Source organism: Erithacus rubecula (genome assembly GCF_903797595.1).
Source record: "Erithacus rubecula genome assembly, chromosome: 18".
In the NCBI taxonomy this organism is placed as follows: domain Eukaryota; kingdom Metazoa; phylum Chordata; class Aves; order Passeriformes; family Muscicapidae; genus Erithacus; species Erithacus rubecula.
The window spans coordinates 6,990,738-7,008,437 of NC_136670.1; the positions used below are offsets into that span (position 1 = coordinate 6,990,738).

Below are 17,700 nucleotides of genomic sequence, written 5' to 3' on the forward strand. Positions count from 1 at the left end.
CATCAGTTGCCAGTGAGAGGGGCTGGGTGCTGCTGGAACTCTGATAGGCTGAGGGGGCCAGGGAGCAGTAGCTGGAGACACGTCCCACAGAGGAGACACTACAAATTGGGGTGCCAGGGGCACCACAAAGCTTCTGAGAGGTCCTGCTGCAGGAGCTGGTGATTCTCTGGGGGTGGGAAGCACCATAAACTCCCAAGATGGTAAGTGATTCTGTGTGCTGTGTGCCAGGATAAGCCCTGACTGGGCAGGAGACAGCAGGGGGATCTGGGCTGTGGATGTGCTTCTGCCAAGGGCAGTAGGGTTATGATCCCCAGTGCTGGGCTGACCCTGGCAGTGAGGGCAGGGAAGCGTTGGGATGGTGCAGGCTGCCCACAGGCCAGATCTGAGGGTGACCCTGTGGCTGCTGAGGGGGTGCAAGTGCCCAAGGACACCATCTCACCCGTTTGAAACTCAGGGCTGTACAGAGGCAGTGGTGGCAGGGGGTGGCTGAAAGTCGAGTGCTGGGTCATGCTGCTGGCTTCATGGCCGGCCTTCGCCTCCAGGAGAAACTCGATCTGGGTTGACAGGTGCCACGGTTATAGCCCCAGCAATCCCTACAAGGGGAGCTGAGGAGATCCCAAAAATAGCACTGCATGCTCAGAATGCCAAGGCTGTACACAGGGACCGTGACCCCTGCACAATGGAGTCCCCCAGACAGTGGGGGACTCGGGCAGGCAGCTGCCTGTAGCCCACCATGTTCATGGATGCCTGGAAGGCATTGGAACTGTTAGGGTTGCTGGTGTCTATGGCTCATGCCAGCACAGAATTGTCCTGCAGCATGGCAGAGGCTCTTTCCACAGCCAGGCACTGTTAGGCCATGCTGTATGAGGGGTCTCTGCTCTGACATGGGAGGCAGGGTGACCCCTCTCCCTTGCCTTGCAGACGGACCAGCAGGCAGAAGCCCGTGCCTTCCTCAGCGAGGAGATGATTGCGGGTGAGTGTGGGGACAGCAGGGACAGGGGCCAGACATGGCCATGGTGCAATACCTGGCTCTGCCCCACTGCACAGAGACCTGACCTGTCTCTCCACAGAGTTCAAAGCCGCCTTTGACATGTTTGATGCTGATGGCGGTGGAGACATCAGCACCAAGGAGCTGGGGACGGTGATGAGAATGCTGGGCCAGAACCCCACCAAAGAGGAGTTGGATGCCATCATTGAGGAGGTGGACGAGGATGGTGAGCAGCCCTTGGTGGTTGGTGGCAGGGCTGGGTACTGGACCCTGGGCAAGCAGCCTGACCCATGCTTGGATTTCTCCCGCAGGCAGCGGCACCATCGACTTTGAGGAGTTCCTGGTCATGATGGTGCGCCAGATGAAAGAGGATGCCAAAGGCAAGTCTGAGGAGGAACTGGCCAACTGCTTCCGCATCTTTGACCGGTGAGTTGGGGACAAAGTGGCCCTTCTTGTCTGTGGGAGCAAGCGAGGTCCCATCCCTTCCTCACGCTTCTGCAGGAATGCGGATGGGTTCATTGACATTGAGGAGCTGGGTGAGATCCTGAGAGCCACCGGAGAGCCTGTCACTGACGAGGACATAGAGGACATGATGAAGGACTCAGACAAGAACAATGATGGTCGCATTGACTTTGATGGTAAGCAATGGCCTCAGCCAAGCACCCATGTTGTGCTCCCAGGCAGGGCCATGGTCTGAGACTGCTGCTTTCTTGCAGAGTTCCTGAAGATGATGGAGGGTGTGCAGTAAGGGACCAGACATTCCTCGGGCCAGCTGTTGCACCCAGCCCTGCTCCCCTGCTGTCCAGGGAGCAGCAGCTCCACAGCATCTGGCCCTCAGCACTGGCTGAGACTTGGCTCTGTGCCAGGGTCCCGGTCTCATCTCACCACCGGCGGCTGAGCTTTTCCTCCCATCTGTCACCTGTGGCTTTGATTCGAGCCTCAATTAAAGAGGAAAGGCTTTACCTTGGTGCGGGATTTCACTGGGGATGCACGGGGAGGGGGCTGTGGCAGAGTATCCCTGCTCAGCTCCCCAGGGAGGGAACGTAGGCGGGCTCACACCACAGGGCAGTGCTGCAAGGGCAGCCCAGAGTTGTGGTTCCCACGGACTCTTGGGCGGGCGCCAGCGCTGAGCTCAGAGTTTCCGTGCAGAGCAGCTCGTTCACATGCTGGAGAGTGAGGGAGCATGGCCCTGGCCCCAAGGGTCCTGTTCCAGGGCAGGGCTGTGGGACCACAGGGATTCTGGAGAGAGCTACCACTGCCTGCCCCACACTGGGACCCACATCTCCTACCCAGAGGACCTGGCTATAAGGTGGAAGAGCAGGAGCAGCCCCCTCCCTACAGGGGAAAGGTGACACATGTCTCTGTGTCTCTCTGAAGAGGCTGTGCCAGCTCCCTGGAGACCAGCTGGGGTGGAGCACAGCGGGGGGATGAGGCAGGGTACAGTCCCCAGCCAAGGTGGGTGGGATCACTGGAACGACACAGCTCAGAGCTGGTCACATACCACAGCACAGCACTGTGGCACAGAGCAGCCAAGCCCCCCGGAGAGCCAGCGACCACCGAGGACATCCTGACCCCACCGTTTTCACGGGGTGTAATGGCACCGGACAGAAGGGATGTGTGCCGTGGGCGGGGGGCAGTGGGAGCGTGTGCCGCAGCCCAGGCTGCCCTCTGCAAGGCCACGGCCGGACACCGGCAGCTGGTGCTGCAGCTCGGGGGGAGCGCTGACAGCCCGCGGCTGCGTGAGGAGCGCCGCAGGAGGAGCGCAGAGGCCCGTGAGCTCAGCATGGGTAAGGAGGGAGCTGCTGCACCGGGCAGCAGCCACGGGGAACCTCTGCAGCCACACTGGGGCCAAGGAGGGGCTCAGCATGCCTGTCCCGCAGGGCTGCGGCAGGTGCTGCTGGCGGGGCTGCGGCAGAGCCCGGCGAGCCCGCTGGAGCGGCAGGAGCTGGAGCGGCTGTGGGTGCTCTTCCTCTCCGCCCTGGAGCTCTTCCTGCAGGACCTGTGCAGAGCCCAGCATCTCTGCCAGCTCTTCTCCATGCAAGGGGGTGATGTTACCCCACTACACACTGGGCTGAGGGGCTGGGGACTGCCCAGCCGGCGAGGAGGGGGGCCCACACAGCCCCCGACCCCCCAATGCTTGGAGGAGGAGATCGAGCAGGTGAAGGCCACACTGGCAGAGATGGAGAGCGGAGCCAACATTCCACCATGGACAGTGGAAGCCACAGAGACCACACAGCCATCAGAGACAAGCGGCACTACAGAGAGAGCGGCCCGGGGAGGCCCCTGTGCTGGGCACTGCTGTGGGGTGCTGTGAGCTAGGGAGGCAGGAGATAGCAGCAGTGGTGGCACCCCGGTCACAGAGCAGGGGACAGAGGCCCTATTTACCCTACAGTCCTCAATCCTTGCCTTTGCAGGTGATAGAGTGGGCTGCTCCCACCCTGCAGAGGGAATGGGTCCACTCTAGGCCCCCAAATATTGATAGAGCTCCTGTTACCCCACAGGGGTAAGTGTCCCTTCCACCCTCCCTGCCCACACTTACAGAGGAGCCTCTGGATACTGAGAGCATGCCAGAGTTGCTACAGAACCCCCTGCAGAAGTTATAAACATGCATTTATTTATACATTAACCGTGGCTCGGACTGCAACATTAATTTAAAAACAGCCTATGATACAGAACGCGGGGGACGGCCGGGAGGGAGTGGGTATATTGGGGGGCAGTGGTGATGGTCAGGTCTCCTGGCTCTTGGTCTGCTTGTTGTACGTCTCCCGCACATATTTCTTGTAGGCTGAGGAGAGAGGGAGGAACATGATGCCAAGGGTCATGAGGCAGCAGTCAGGGCAGCTGGGGGGCCAGACAGGCAATGGGGACTGTGCTGCTGCCCATCCCACTGGGGAGGGGGCAGGAGGGTTCTGGCTTCAGGTACTCACCAACTTGGTTCTTCCAGAGCTCGGCTGCATGTGTGTTCAGAGGGCTGTCGATATTCGGCTCTGGAAACACGGGCTGGGTTAGCTGGTTGGGGAATTACCTGGAAACCCTTGAACTCTCATCTGGGTTGGAGAACGCCACCACCACGCCCTCCCCCAGCAGTTTATCCACAAAACCCACCTGCCAGCAGGCTCTGTATGGAGAGCAGGATGGTGCGGACATCATACAGCGCTGACCACTTTTCCTTGAGGATGTCAAGGCAGATGTTGCCCTGGGTGTCGACGTTGGGGTGGTAGCAGGGGGTCAGGAAGCGCACGGTGGGTGCTGTGTAGGGGTACCCGCTGGGGAACTCCAGCGACAGCTTGTACCGCAGCTCCTCGTAGGCCTGGGGGTGGGAGTCGAGGGGGACAGGAGTCAGGGGGTCCGTAGCCCCAGAGGTCCGGGAAAGGGCAGAGGAGGGCTAGGACACCCTCAGCTAAAGGGAGGAAGGTGGGGCAGGGTCAGGGCCCTCCCCAGCCCGGGATCTTGTCTCTCACCGTCCCGGCGGCGCCGTCAATGGTCCCGATCCACTTGAAGAGGTTGTCGGACTCGGGGAAGGCAGAAATGCCTTTGTCACCGGACATCTGCGGGGGCAGCGCGTCAGGGCGGTCCAGGATACCCCCCCCCCCACCCCAGTTCAGCCCCAAGTGTCTCTGGGACACCCAGCCTCCGGCTTGGTCCCAGGATCCCCAAACCCGGACTCGGCTGCGGGGCCCCACTTACCATCAGCGCCATCAGTTCTTGCTGCAGCCTGCGGAGAAAGCGCACGTTACCGGCCGGCTCACCGGGGCACCCCCGCCCTGAGCCCCGGCCCCGGCCCCGGCCCCGCTCACCTCTTCCCCACCGCTCCTCGGGCCGCCGTGGCCCCGGCCTCAGCCGCTTTGCGGGCGGCTGCGCTGGACACGGCGGCGGGGTCGGCGTTCTGTGAGGCCATAGCGGCTCCCGGGTCACGGACAGGCACACCAGCCTCCGGCCGCCACTGCCGGCGGGTCAGCGGCTGGACGCGGCTCCCGCTCCCGGGCGGCGCCGCACCGGGCCGCGCTGTTCCTTCCCTCCCTCCGCAGTCCCGCTCGGGGCAGCACTAGGGCCCCTCTGCGGCTCTGCCGGTGCCGAGCGCTGGTCGGGGCTCCTCTAGCGGGGCTCCCTAGTGCCGAACTGCGGTGCTTAGGGCTCTCCCGTGCGTCGGCGGTGGCCCGATCCCAACCCCTACTCCAGACGCTCTCCGGTTCAGGAGAGGCTCGGTTCCGAGCCTTTCTTCGGTCCAAGAGCGGCTCAGTCCCGACCCGTTCTCCGGTGCAGGAGCGGCTCGGTCGCAGCCCCGATCCCGGACACTCTCCTGTACGCTCGTCCCGCGCGCCCCCGCCTGCTCCGCGCCCCGTTTGAATATTTCCGCGTGCGACCCCTCCACCAATCAGCGCGCAGCCCCGTTCGAGCTGGCCAATCACCGCCCGCCGAGGATGCAGCTCCCACGGTAACGGCTAGCGGCTGCTGATTGCCCGCCGGCCGCTGACGCACCGCGCTGTGATTGGTCAGCGCCCCGCGGGGGCGGAACCGCGGGTCCCGACGCCCTTAAATGGCCAGAAACAGACGGGCCCAGGAGCAGCGAGCGGCTTTATTGGGGCGTCAGGGCTCGGGGGGCTCCTCGGGGGGCGGCACGTCCCCCCCGCGGCGAAGCGTCTCCATGTGCTTCTGCATCTTCTCGGTCATCCAGGCTGGTGGGATGAAGGGTTTCAGCTCTTCAAGCCGCAGATCAACAGAGTCTCTGGGAAGGAAGGAGGCCGAGATGGAGGGACTCCAGTGCCCATTGCTGGCCCCAAACCCACCATGTCCCCTGGCACCCATCAGTACCAAACCCATCTGGGATCTCAATCAGCACTGAGAGCAAACCTACCGTGAATCCCCAACCAACACCAAGTCCAAACCTTAGCTGCCCAACATGGCCCCCTGGGTACCAAACCCCATCCATAACCAATCCCCTAATTGTCATGGATAGTGTCCCTCCAGCACAGGATGCCCCTGCAATGCAGCAGTGAGGGGGGACACGGTGGGGCCCCCAGGGAAGCAGCCCTAGGCACAGCAGCACCTTCAGAGTGTGTGCTTTGGTTCTCACCTGTAATCCTCACTGGCGGCCAAATCCCGAATGTCCTCTTCAATGAGGAGGTAGGCCTGTGGCACAAGGCAGGGGACAGCTCAGGGTGCCTGCGAGGGGCAGCCAGGGCAGGGCCACACTGCCCAGCCACCGCTGTCCCCGTGGGAGCCAGCGGTGCCTCCTGGCCCACGCCCCAGTCCTGTGACAGTGGATGGACCTTGGCAGCGCTGTGTCCCCACACCCTGCCTACCCTCCTGCCACCACCGCCTGGCCCTGCAGCAGCCCTGTGCCCGGCCGTACTCACCATCTTGCCCCCGATGGCCCTCATGTGCTGCTGCTCTGTCAGCCAGTGCTTATCCTGCGGGTCGGCCGCGTACTGCAACAAAGCAGCGAGGACCGAGCTGAGAACGGGCGACAGACCCGCCCCTAAAATCCCCTTCCTGCGGGACTCTGCCCCCTGCTCCGCCTGCCCTGCTCCAGCCTCAGCCCTGGCTCTGGCAAACCCGCCGCCTTGGCAGGCACGCAACACCATTGGCTGTGTTCTGTGTGCCAGCCAGACCTTGGGAACGTGCTCTAAGATAACAAACAAGGGCATGGGGGAGGAGGTAAACAGGGGAGCTGAAACACACACTCCCAATTCCCATGGGAAACCATCAGGCTGTGGCACCTGACCTTAAAGAGATGGGGATGCTTGATGTAGAGTCGCCCTCTTGTTCCTCCCATCCCGAGAGCTCTGCAATAGGAAGATGAGGGATGTTAGGGCTGTAGGGAGGGCAGCTGCAGTGGCACAGGGACACCCCTCTCCTCCCCAAGCCCTTCCTACTGCTTTTGAGGCAGAGAAGCGAAGTGACGGGAGGAGTGTCACGGGCTCCTGCCTGGGGACACCACCCTCCAGCAACAGGGCCATTCCTTACTTGTTTGCTCGAGATCCCAGCACAAAGGTTGTGGTTTCAGTCAGTCGGGATGGATCCCACTACAGAGCAATTGGAAAAGGGGCAACATTAGAAATGAAGTTGCTGCTGGCCATGCTCCACAAGCCTCGGCTCTCTGACAGGGAATCTTGGAGCTGCGTCCAGACTGGGAGGGTGTGAGCTGGCCAAAGACCTCCAGCCTTCCACAGGGGAGGGATGTTACATTCCATCTGGGCTGATCTAAGAGTTTCCCTTGTGGGAAACACTTGTGGGATTCTCCTGTCTACTCCTGGTCTCCTCAGGTCTCCCTCAGCGGCACCACACCGCAGGGCTACAGACTATGGTGCCTGGGGAGACCAGCAAAGGCCTCCGGGCACTTCGCTTCCTCTTCTTGCTCCACCCCTGCCCAGGGCCCCATCAGGGCAGAGCACAGCCCACACTGTCCTGTGCTCCTGCAGCTGCAGGGCTCTGCTAGTGGGAGCCAAGGGGAGGAGAGAGGGAGCCCAGCAGTGTCGGACAGCTAATACCTTCGGTCCATCCCTTTTCACAGACTCAGAGACTTTGAGCTTCCACCTGAGGGGAAGGAAAATACAGTGGGATCAGCTTAGTCACCACCAGCTGCAGAGACTCAGCCCAAGCCATTCCACATCCACCCTTTTTCACAACCTCCATTCCCCCACAGCCCAGCTTCGGACCCTCAGCTCTGCTGCACATTCTCGTCTCCTGGCAGCCCAGATTCCACCAGCCCCTGTGTCTCACCACTCACTCTGGATCTGGACCTTTTCACCCCTTTGGGCCTGCTTAAAACCTCTTCTGCCCATAGCCAGAAGAACTCCCATCACCTCTCTAAAGGAGAGGAGTCTGTGGGGTTTCTGTGCTCCCCACAGGCAGCCTCATTCCCCCTGCCCTCCAAAACAGGGGCTCCAGCTCAGGGTTTGTACTCACGCTGCCATGCCTGAGACTCCACGGTCATTTGACAGGCTCTGTCCTGGGGGCCGCCCCTTCCTCTGCATGGAAGAAATCCTTCTGTGACTCAGCTGTGCTGGCTGAGGGAACCCTCTCAGCAATCCTCCCTCTCCCAGTGAAGCTGCTTCTTTTGTCACAGGTGAAAACACTGCCTGGCACTAGAGTGAGCACCTCCACTGCCTCAAAAAAGCTGCCTGTGCACCTCCATGCACTCACACTGTGGGAATGGCCATGAAGGTTGTCCAGGCTTCCCAATGCATAAAATCTTGTGTGGGGAAAACCATCCTACCTTTTTTGGAACGGGGCTCCCTCGACGGCTTAGCTCCTCATCCATCTGTCGGGCACGCTGCAAGAGGAAGGGCAGTGGGATGAGGAGGGTCTTCTCCCTATCTAGCCAGGTGAACACTGACCTCAGCCTACCTCCGTGAACAGCACTGAACTGCAACAAGCAGCACCTGCACCTGGGGTTCTCCTTGCCCTGTATTCCCTTCAAGCCAAACATCCCCCACTCTGTCTCTGCACTACTGCACAGGCAACTAAGAAGAGCCAGAGAACAAAGTGATCCCAACTTTTCTTCTCCCAGCTCTCACAGGTCATTTAAACCTCTGTGTACAATCACAGCAATTACCTTTGGCACTGCCTGCTCATGAGGCAACCTGGGAACCACCTTTTTGCCATCGGAGAACAACAGTTTGGCCTGCAGGAAGACAAAGAAGGTTCCATGGATTCTGGGCTGAGAGAGGACCCCATAAGCAACCCCCACCTCTAAATATCTACCTAAAATCCCTGCAACAGCTTTTCTTTTGGAGTGCTACCAGCCCATGCTTCCACAGACAGCCAGATGCAAAAGCACAGTCTGAGCACGATACTCTGGTGAACTGGCAGATAAGCAAGATGTGAAAGGAAAAAATCCCACCCTACCCTGCCAGGACCCTTTGACAGGTGCTGGGGGCCAGTTTCTGTGGGACTCCAGCAGTGTGCAATGCTCCTCCAGCAGCAGTGAGAAGGAGCAGCATGAGCTGCCCAGCCCTGACTACTGCCTTCTTCCCAGTGAGAATGAATCCCAACACAGCAAAGGATGAGGATGTCCCCTCATGGTGACAGCAAAGCTGTTAAGAGGGACACATTCTAACCAGGCTGCTTTGCTTGGCTGGGCACCCAAGAAACACCTCACCAGCACCCACCTGCTCCAGGCAGCTCCTACAGATCTCCTGGATGAGCTGCTCTGGGTCCACCTCCTCCCCAACGTTATCACGCACGTTGATTGCTGCTGTCTGAAAAAACTGGAGAGGCAAAGGCAGGAGAGGGTGACAGCCTGCACAGTGTGGGCTCAGCTCCCACAGAGAGGCACGATGGCCTCGGTGGCAGCCGAGCTGTCCCCAGGCCCCTGCTGCTGCCCACCTTCATGTACTTGTTGAAGATGCCCTGGATCTCCTCGTTGATGCTGGGCTGCAGCACAGCGCGCAGCAGGTCCATGGACACGCTGGGGTCCGTGAAGCTGCGGGTGGAGGGGTCAGGAGGGGGCGCGGAGCCCCTGCCCGGCCCGCTCTAACCCGACCCGGTGCCCATCCCGCTCCCGCTATTCCTCCCACCACGTGCCCTGCCCGCCCATCCCGGTCCCGCCGTACCTGGTGGTCATCTGGGAGCGCCGCCCGCGCCGCTGCACCTGCCGGTGCTTGATCATGATGTTCCAGGGGCTCTGCGGGACACACGCGTCAGCCGCGGCCCCGCCGCCGCCCGCAGCCCGCCCGGCCCGGCCCCCTCCTCACCGTGCTCACCAGCTGCTCCTCGGCCTCACCCGGGCCCTCCTCGCCCGGCGGCCCCGGCTGCTGCTCCGCATCGCGGGCGGCGCCCATGGCCCCGCTCCCGGCCGCGGTGCGAGGCGCCGGATGAGCGGGGATCCCGCGGCTGCATCATCGGGCCCCGACGGAAGTGACGGTACCGGGCAGCGGGGCCGGGCCGCGCCCGCGGCGGGAGCGGGCAAGGAGGGCTGGGGGCACCCGCTGTGTGCTCGGGGAGCGCTGAGAGAACACCCGGTGTGTGCTCGGGAAATCCCGGGGGACACCCTCTGTGTGCTCGGGGAGCGCTGAGGAACACCCGGTGTGTGCTCGGGGAATCCCGGGGGACACCCGGTTTGTGCCCTGGGAATCCTGGGGGGACACCCGGTGTGTGCTCGGGGAATCCTGGGGAACACCCGGTGTGTGCTCGGGAGCCCCGGGGGAACACCCGGTGTGTGCTCGAGGAATCCCGAGGGACAACCGGTGTGTGCTCGGGAGCCCCGGGGGAACACCCGGTGTGTGCTCGAGGAATCCCGGGGTAACACTCGGTGTGTGCTCGGGGAATCCCGGGGAACACCCGGTGTGTGCTCGGGGAGCCCCGGGGGAACACCCGGTGTGTGCTCGGGGAGCCCCGGGGGAACACCCGGTGTGTGCTCGAGGAATCCCGAGGGACAACCGGTGTGTGCTCGGGAGCCCCGGGGGAACACCCGGTGTGTGCTCGAGGAATCCCGGGGGAACACCCGGTGTGTGCTCGAGGAATCCCGGGGTAACACTCGGTGTGTGCTCGGGGAATCCCGGGGGAACACCCGGTGTGTGCTCGGGAGCCCCGGGGGAATACCCGGTGTGTGCTCGGGAGCCCCGGGGGAATACCCTGTGTGTGCTCGGGGAGCCCCGGGGGACACCCTGTGTTTGCTCGGGAGCCCTGGGGGACACCCGGTGTGTGCTCGGGAGCCCCGGGGGACACCCTGTGTTTGCTCGGGAGCCCCGCGCTCACACCGTGCCCGCCTGGAGCTGCCGCCGCAGCGCTGGCCGCAGCCCGCCGGGTTGAGCAGTGCCGGAGGGCGAGGCAGAGCACCCCGAGCCCCAAAGTAATAAACTCACCCTGTCCCACCCAGAGGCGGACCTGTCGCGGGTGGCCTCTGACCCTGAGACCCGAGTACCTGCAGCTGGAGTGGGAATGCTGGTCTTTCCATGATCTGTGTGTTCCTCGTATACATTTCCATGATCTCTATGTTTTGTCGTATAATCCTCTTCCTGGAATCTCATTGCTTCTCTGAGCAAACATCCCGTAACAGCATTTCCTTGTCTAATGTGTGCAGAATAGTCAAAACAACTTTTCTAATCTCACCCCATGCCATCAAATAGAAGCTTTTCTGTTGAATCAGTTGGATAACAATTTGCATTGATAATCCATTTACTATTTTGCTGGTAACATTCTTCCTCATTCCAGGATGATTCAATGGGAGAAACCAAGCAAAGGGGATTTGCCAGAGTGCAGGGTGGGTCTCTGTGCAGAGCAGGGCTGTGCTCCAGCAGCCATCTCCAAGTACTGTCCCTGTCCTATGAGCCAGTGGGACATTCCTGAGCCATGCTGTGGGAAACATGGGATCTGCTTCCCACCAGCTTTGCCAAATACTCTGTCTTGTTTCATTTGTGTTAAAGGGATGAGTGCATGTCACCACAACATCAATATAACTTTATTATCACCAGCACTGGGCTGCTTGTGCGCTTATTTTGGTTGGTCCAAGTTGTCAGCAACAAAAACTGGACATTGCCCAGAGGAGAGGAAGAACAACTATGGCTGTAGAAACCCCCAGGGAAAGGTGAGGAGAGTGATGCTGTTAATCTGTGAGACTGACTTGCAGTCTGTACCCACCTTGATGGACAAATTGTTCCTTGTGTTTTTTGGAATCAAGAGAGACTGAGATCAGATCTTTGGAAAATTTTCCAATTAACAAGAAGACTTAAATCCTGGAACAAATTCTCAATGATGAGTTGATGCTTTTGCAGGGAGAGGGATGTTTTTCAAGAGTGTGTCAGAACAACATCTGTCAGGGATCACCTAAATTTAACTGATGTGATGCCTTATTTGGGTCTCCTCCAGGCCATGGATCTCTGTAGTAGGTGCATGTCTACCAAACATGAATACTGGTTCACAGCTGAGATTATCCACGTTCCTGTTTGATTCTCAGGGAGACTTTGGACAAGTCCCTCTGATTCTCAGTATCCTCAGGCATTTATTTAATCAGATCAATTTGCTTGTCAGACATTCTCCTCCATTAGTTCCCTAAGTATTTTCCAGGAATATGGTCTGCTAAAACAGAAACGTGCCAAAACTATGGTGTTGTTCCCAGAAGGAGGAACCACCAGGCAAGCATGGGGACAGCCACAGTGCCGAGCTCTCCATCGTGCCACTTCTGCGGCTGGAAGGAGCCCTTCCTGCCATCCCTCAGGTTGTTCCAGATGGTTTGCCAGTGCGTGGAAGGGAGTGGGCACTGCTGACACCGGCTGGTCAGCACTGCCTGCTCCGGGATGTCCAGCTCAGGGGTGATTAACAGCCACAGAAACACACGATAAGCACCGGAACGTCGGGTTCCGCCAGGCAGCTGCGAGGTGTGGAGCACCAGATCTCTGGTGAACATGGGTGGCTCGTGGAAGAATTGCATCCATCTTGAGTCATAGCAGGAGGAGAAGGATAAACCTGTACTTAAAGCATTTTTCTTGCCATAAGCCCTCTTCCCACAAAGATTTGCAGAGATTTGTGCAGAGCTGTGCTCCTTCCCTTGCACTGTCCCTGCATTGGCTTGATGTGATCTTGATGGAAAGCTCTTTGATCATGACTTTGCTTTTCCAGTGCCCCTGTCAAGTGCCAGCTTACAGTTGTAGTAATAATGTCAATCTCAAATCAATTAATTTCACTCACTCCACTGATGTAAATTTAAATGTAGTCTGTTATCCAGAAACTCCAATCTATTGTGCTTGGTGCTGATGTGTCCTGGGCAGACCAGTCCTTAAGTTGTCCTATCCTATTGATGCTCAAATGAAGCCTTGAATATTTGACCTGCAAAAATCTGCAAAGAATCTCATGTGTGAAACAGTAGCCTTGAATGAAGGGCATTTTGCATGTGGAAGTAGGGAGCTCCTGGTGCTGCTGCCAGGTGCTCTTGCCCTGTTCCTGTTCCACCCGGGATGGCAGGGCCAGGACAGGCTCCTGCCGGCAGCAGATCCAGCTGGGGTCACTGCTGTTGATAGAGCTCATCTCAACATCGATTCCTGTTGAGAGCAGCAGTGAAGAATCTGCCTCTGTGCAGCCCTGGTTTCCCCTTCCGTCCTCCAGTCCGTGTGCTGTCCTCCTTGGAGTGCAGCCAAGCCTGGATCCTGCTCCTGCCTTGGCTGTGGGTGGAGCTGGAGTGGCTCTTCGGTAAACAGAATTAGAGGCAAATGTGGGAGGTTCCTGAAGTCACCTGTGAGCTGCCTCCTCCCATTTCTGGACCCGGGCTGCCTGCAAGGCACTTTAAATTGCCTTTAAATTGCACAGCCCTGGACACAGACTTCATCAGCATGGCACGAGGCATCCTCCTGCTGGGGCTCCTCGCCCTGTGCGTGCAGCTGCAGGCAGCACCCATTGCAGGCAAGTAGGAGTGGGTGGGAAGAATATTTAAGAATATTTTATCCTTATTTTCATATAATCACAGGTGTTGTGCAGGTGCTGGCAGCTGCCAGGTTGCTGCCTGGTGAGGACCAGGGAAGCTCTGGTGGGAGTGGGGTGGGATGAGCCCGGGGGATGTGGGGATCACTGCAGTGCCACAGTGAGCTGGGGCACAGTGCCATCTCTCCCTGACTCCCCAGTGCATCTGGGGTCACCTGTGGCTGCTGGCCCCAGGGCAGAGGTGCCCAGGAGGGCCCCTCAGGTACCAGCCCCACCACAACACTGCCATGAGCTGGGAGGTACCAGCATGGCCTTGGGCTGAGTTCTCTCAGTCTTGAGGACAGCAGGGGTCAGGCAGAGCCCTGAAAACCCACCAGGAAAAGCTACAGAGGAGAAGACAGCACAGCATCGTGGTAAACTGGGCTGCTGGGTGGGAACAGTGGGTGGGAGGGCTGGGATGGGCTAGCATGCTGGGGCTGATGCTGCTGCTTGCTGCTCTCCTAGAATTCCATGGAATAGCTCCAGCTGGGTGGCCACCACCAGGGCAGCTGGGAAGTGCCCTGAGCCTTGAACCTGAGAAAGCGCCCAGCATGGTGCCTGACAATGATGATGGTGACAATGACAACAACAGCTCCAATAGCCATGAAATGGGAGACTCCAATAGCCGTGAAACTGGTGAGACCAGTAGCACTGAAACTGGTGATGATGGCAACAATGACTATGATGGTGATGATGGCCATAAAAATCAGCTTTGTGATGGCAGTGACCATGATCATGGTGACAACGGTGGTGATGATGGTGACAATTCCAATAGCAATGAAGATGGTGATGATGGTGATATAAATGACCTTTCTGATGGCAAGGACAATGACAATGGTGATGATAGCAGTGATGATGGTGATGATGGCTATGAAGATGGTGATGATGGCATCAGTGATGAAAATTCCAATAGCAATTATGGTGATGATGACATCAACAGTGACAGTTCCAATAGCAGTGAAGATGGTGACTTCCATGACAACGAATATGATCACTCCAATAGCAGTGAAAATGGTGCTGATTATGGGGGGTGGAGATTTTAGATTGTAAAGGATTGTATTGCCCTGGGATTTTCAGAGATTTTTGGTTTCTTCTTTTGTGGCACCCAGCTCAGATTTCATGATTGAACTGTGCCAATAAATATAACTAGTGAACATAAGAGCTTAGTGTCAAAAATTTCTTTAACAGCTTGGCAACTCAAACAAGGCACTTGGCCATTTGCCCTTTTTCTTCTAAGCACCCAAATATCCAAATTTGCAGCAGTGGCTGGTTTCACCCAGGAACTCTGGAGTAAGGAAGGACTGAGTACTGAGTGTCAAATCTGTAAAGGAGGTTCAAGTCCTGCCTTTTTAAAGTTTTAATTTTGTGGGTTTTGGGAAAGATGAACAATGTACCTGGCATAAAGAAGGAGATGCCCTTAGCTGAGGTACTGCAGGACTGGGAGAAGATAGCTGCACTACTAAATTATCTCTAAAGCTCACAGTGATATTACACCAGGAGGAATGGCCATATATTGCTTTATGTGCTGGGGAAAAACCTGCAGAAATGTGGCCCACACAGAGGATTTCAAAGAGATTGTTTTGATTTGGCTTCAACATGGATTACTGGTCTGATATACAGGACAGATGGACTGTTGATATGTGTGGGATAACTGAGCTTGGGAAAAGCAGCATCTCAGGAGTGGGGTTGGTACATGATACCCTGATGTAAATTCTAGCCCAGACCCTGCTCCTCCCTGTGTGCCCACTGGAAAAGATTTTCCACTCTCTGTTCCTGTTCCTGTTGCTTTGCTTTCTGTGCTCACTGCTACTTCATATACAACTGCCCCAATCCAATCTGGACAATTTATGTGAGTGCTGTTATTAATGAGCAGCTAACAATTGTTTTAACTTATATCAATTTGCCTTGGATTACAGGAGATTTAGTGTTGTGGGCTACTAACATGCCAAGGTTGAGGGAAGATCCAGAGCAATGTGCTCAATGATTTTCTTTCAAATTTGTTCTCTACATGATGAAAACTCGCATGATTGGAAAGCTGTGGAAGAAAAAGCTAAAGGTGGTCAGGGACTGTATAAAATATGAAAAGAGCAAAGGAATTTTTTGTAAGATATTAGACACTTGCATAGAAGCTGTTAGGATAGGAAAAACCATAGCAGAGAGAAACAAGATCTGAGAGAGAAATAGAAGGTTAAAAGAAGCTGTATTGTTGTCTTTGAAAATTGAGAAGCTGCATAAACAGGAAGAAAAGCTACAGGAAGAAAAGGGAAAAAATAAAAGTCAGAAGAAAAGATTGCAGTTTTATTTATGTGGTCTCCCTGTCCCCTGACATTGTATAGATTAGAAAACTAGCTGTTACCTCCTGAAGAATGAAATTGGAAACATTTGGGGTAGCCCTGACCAGAGTCAACCTGGAGAAGATGATTCTTTGTTTCCTTCAAATCCCCCTGAATATGAAACCAGACTCATTATAGAAACAGAAGAAACCAGTGGACCTTGGAATAGAGTGGGAAATTATACTCCAAACTGGCCCCATTTGATTTGATTTAGATGACTGATTTGCAGGAGCACTATGGCTGTAAGCCAGGCCAGACAGAAATCTGGCAAGTGAAATCTTATTAATGCAGACATAATAATGGTCCAGACGTTCTGATGCTATTGGACCTCATAAAAAATTAATTCAATTTTTAACAGACACAGGAGCACGAGATTCAATTTTAACACAACAGAAAGCTGTTGGGTGTTCAACCTGGTCAGCAAAGAGTTAAAATTATGGAAGTAAACTGAACAAGTTCCAACTGCCAAACCACCCAGGTTAATTCATAGCCCCTGGGCAAGAAACACATATTGGCATGAAGTGCATGTCAGCCACTTGCTTTGCAGTTAGAGATCATAATGAAAACATTTGGGTTTTGCTGTTCTGAAAGGCCAAGCGTGGTGTCTGCTGCTCAGCAGGGTATGGCCCTTCTGCTCAAATCCCAGCCCTAACCCTGAAATCAGGAGGCTGCAGTGTGTGCTCTGTGCAGCACCTGCACTCCCTGATTCAACAATGTACCACAATACCCAACTTCTGCTGCAGCACAGATGGGATTTCTGCAGCCACACACCCATGGATGGCAGCACTGGATATGAAAGATGTGTCCTTTGTAGTCTCCATAATAGAGGAGAAAAGAGAAATTGGCTTTTCCTTGAGAAGGGACAATCTACCTTTAACAAACTCCCACTGGGGTGTAAACATTTGCTGAATGTTTATAGTAATTCCCCTGACAAGAAACCCAGTTAAAAGAAAGAAACCCCAGAATGGGAGGGAAGACTGTGACTAGGGAAAAGCTAGAGGTTGTAACAAAGTTGGAGACTGGTGGGAAACTGGCATCAGGGGAGAGATCTGTACCAGGGGAAAAGCCAGGGATGGGAGAAGGCAAATGGCTGGAGGAAAGCTGGCAGCTGGAGAGAACCTGAGCTGTGGGAGAAGCCAGAGATCAGGGGGGAAGCCAGAAAAGCCTGAGAAGGGAAATAATCCTGGATCTGACCATGGTGACAGGGAGGCAGATGATAACAATGATGATGACGACAGTGATGGTGATAATGACAACAGTGATGATGGCTGTGGTGATCACAACTGATAGTTTTCTATTATTTGAAAGTGGCTGAGTGCTCATTTGATATCAGGAACTGGACCTGTTAGGTGCAAATTGAACTTTATCTAAACCACATTGGGTGTGTTGTGTAGGTAAAAGAGAGTAGTGAAACCCAGGGCTGACAATCTGAACATTATTACTAGAATAGATTAAGCTGTTACTTAATGTTACTTAAAAATTAATAGCTGGTGTGGACAGCCCATAGATCATTGTGTAGGAACTGTGACAACTATATTGTAACATGGACCACAGAACTGAGTGAAATTCTCACCTACACTGGCCTCAAGAGGGTGTGAAAATGACCACATGGCAACCACTTGGTAACAAAACAGTGAGGCAATGAAGAGTGAGAAGAACCCAGAGCCTAACAAAACTCTTGATTTGGACTGTAATGTGAGGCATGAGGAGTTTACACTATAAGGGTATAAGTGCCCAGAGATTTCTTAGTTTGGGGTCCTCCTTCTGAGGCTGCAGCTCAAGCTACCAGATTTTGTGATGGATCTGTGCCAATAAATCTATCTGATGGAGATGAGAGCCTGGTGTCAAAAATTTCTTTGACACTGGTGATGAGATGATGATGATGGTGTGATGGTGACAGTGATTACACTTGCTGACTGATGCCACAAGGTAAATGAGAAACATGTGAGGAGAGCCCACAGTATGTGGGTGCAGGGGCCTCTT

General features: G+C 56.0%; 5 protein-coding genes across 6 annotated transcripts; 3 read left to right on the forward strand and 2 right to left on the reverse strand.

The window, feature by feature from the left end:
* The first annotated feature begins 64 nt into the window (after positions 1–64).
* Positions 65–1,948, forward strand: TNNC2 (troponin C2, fast skeletal type). Its single transcript, XM_079321582.1, has 6 exons — positions 65–200; positions 922–973; positions 1,071–1,214; positions 1,300–1,414; positions 1,490–1,626; positions 1,705–1,948. The coding sequence occupies exons 1-6, from the start codon at positions 198–200 to the stop codon at positions 1,734–1,736; spliced, it is 483 nt and encodes a 160-aa protein (XP_079177708.1). The 5' UTR covers positions 65–197; the 3' UTR covers positions 1,737–1,948.
* Positions 1,949–2,090: 142 nt separating this feature from the next.
* Positions 2,091–3,428, forward strand: LOC306809766 (regulator of G-protein signaling 9-binding protein-like). Its single transcript, XM_079321580.1, has 2 exons — positions 2,091–2,775; positions 2,869–3,428. The coding sequence occupies exons 1-2, from the start codon at positions 2,583–2,585 to the stop codon at positions 3,300–3,302; spliced, it is 627 nt and encodes a 208-aa protein (XP_079177706.1). The 5' UTR covers positions 2,091–2,582; the 3' UTR covers positions 3,303–3,428.
* Positions 3,429–3,581: 153 nt separating this feature from the next.
* Positions 3,582–5,413, reverse strand: UBE2C (ubiquitin conjugating enzyme E2 C). The gene is made up of 6 exons (XM_079321581.1): positions 4,786–5,413; positions 4,676–4,703; positions 4,450–4,536; positions 4,094–4,298; positions 3,916–3,975; positions 3,582–3,773 (listed from the first exon to the last, which is right to left on the reverse strand). The coding sequence occupies exons 1-6, from the start codon at positions 4,884–4,886 to the stop codon at positions 3,715–3,717; spliced, it is 540 nt and encodes a 179-aa protein (XP_079177707.1). The 5' UTR covers positions 4,887–5,413; the 3' UTR covers positions 3,582–3,714.
* Positions 5,414–5,557: 144 nt separating this feature from the next.
* On the reverse strand, positions 5,558–9,848 carry DNTTIP1 (deoxynucleotidyltransferase terminal interacting protein 1). Of its 2 annotated transcripts, none has more exons than XM_079321596.1 (13): positions 9,688–9,846; positions 9,547–9,617; positions 9,320–9,416; positions 9,103–9,201; positions 8,547–8,615; positions 8,208–8,264; positions 7,898–7,959; positions 7,480–7,525; positions 6,956–7,014; positions 6,714–6,774; positions 6,346–6,417; positions 6,063–6,118; positions 5,558–5,714 (listed from the first exon to the last, which is right to left on the reverse strand). In XM_079321596.1, exons 1-13 carry the CDS (start codon positions 9,772–9,774, stop codon positions 5,576–5,578), a joined length of 975 nt encoding a protein of 324 aa, XP_079177722.1. In that variant the 5' UTR covers positions 9,775–9,846; the 3' UTR covers positions 5,558–5,575. The 2 variants fall into 2 exon arrangements, with proteins under 2 accessions (XP_079177722.1, XP_079177723.1); XM_079321597.1 differs by having other exon boundaries at positions 5,564–5,714; positions 9,697–9,848.
* Positions 9,601–17,376, forward strand: LOC306809894 (uncharacterized protein; the record flags this gene model as incomplete). The annotated part of the gene is made up of 2 exons (XM_079321800.1): positions 9,601–9,856; positions 13,850–17,376. 2 exons carry the CDS (start codon positions 9,601–9,603, stop codon positions 14,425–14,427), a joined length of 834 nt encoding a protein of 277 aa, XP_079177926.1. The 3' UTR covers positions 14,428–17,376.
* Positions 17,377–17,700: the final 324 nt, after the last annotated feature.

Bases quoted from the DNA above. Each gene is read 5' to 3' on its own strand.
- TNNC2 (XM_079321582.1), top strand. The intron at 974-1,070 runs GTGAGTGTGGGG...GTCTCTCCACAG, and splicing joins CAGCGAGGAGATGATTGCGG to AGTTCAAAGCCGCCTTTGAC. The intron at 1,415-1,489 runs GTGAGTTGGGGA...ACGCTTCTGCAG, and splicing joins TGCTTCCGCATCTTTGACCG to GAATGCGGATGGGTTCATTG.
- LOC306809766 (XM_079321580.1), top strand. From the start codon at position 2,583: ATGGCACCGGACAGAAGGGATGTGTGCCGTGGGCGGGGGGCAGTGGGA. The intron at 2,776-2,868 runs GTAAGGAGGGAG...CCTGTCCCGCAG, and splicing joins GGCCCGTGAGCTCAGCATGG to GGCTGCGGCAGGTGCTGCTG.
- UBE2C (XM_079321581.1), bottom strand. From the start codon at position 4,886: ATGGCCTCACAGAACGCCGACCCCGCCGCCGTGTCCAGCGCAGCCGCC. The intron at 4,299-4,449 runs GTGAGAGACAAG...TCCCACCCCCAG, and splicing joins TTGACGGCGCCGCCGGGACG to GCCTACGAGGAGCTGCGGTA. The intron at 3,774-3,915 runs GTGAGTACCTGA...CTCTCTCCTCAG, and splicing joins GCTCTGGAAGAACCAAGTTG to CCTACAAGAAATATGTGCGG.
- DNTTIP1 (XM_079321596.1), bottom strand. From the start codon at position 9,774: ATGGGCGCCGCCCGCGATGCGGAGCAGCAGCCGGGGCCGCCGGGCGAG. The intron at 9,618-9,687 runs GTGAGGAGGGGG...TGTGTCCCGCAG, and splicing joins AGGAGCAGCTGGTGAGCACG to AGCCCCTGGAACATCATGAT. The intron at 8,265-8,546 runs GTAATTGCTGTG...TTCCTCTTGCAG, and splicing joins ATGAGCAGGCAGTGCCAAAG to CGTGCCCGACAGATGGATGA.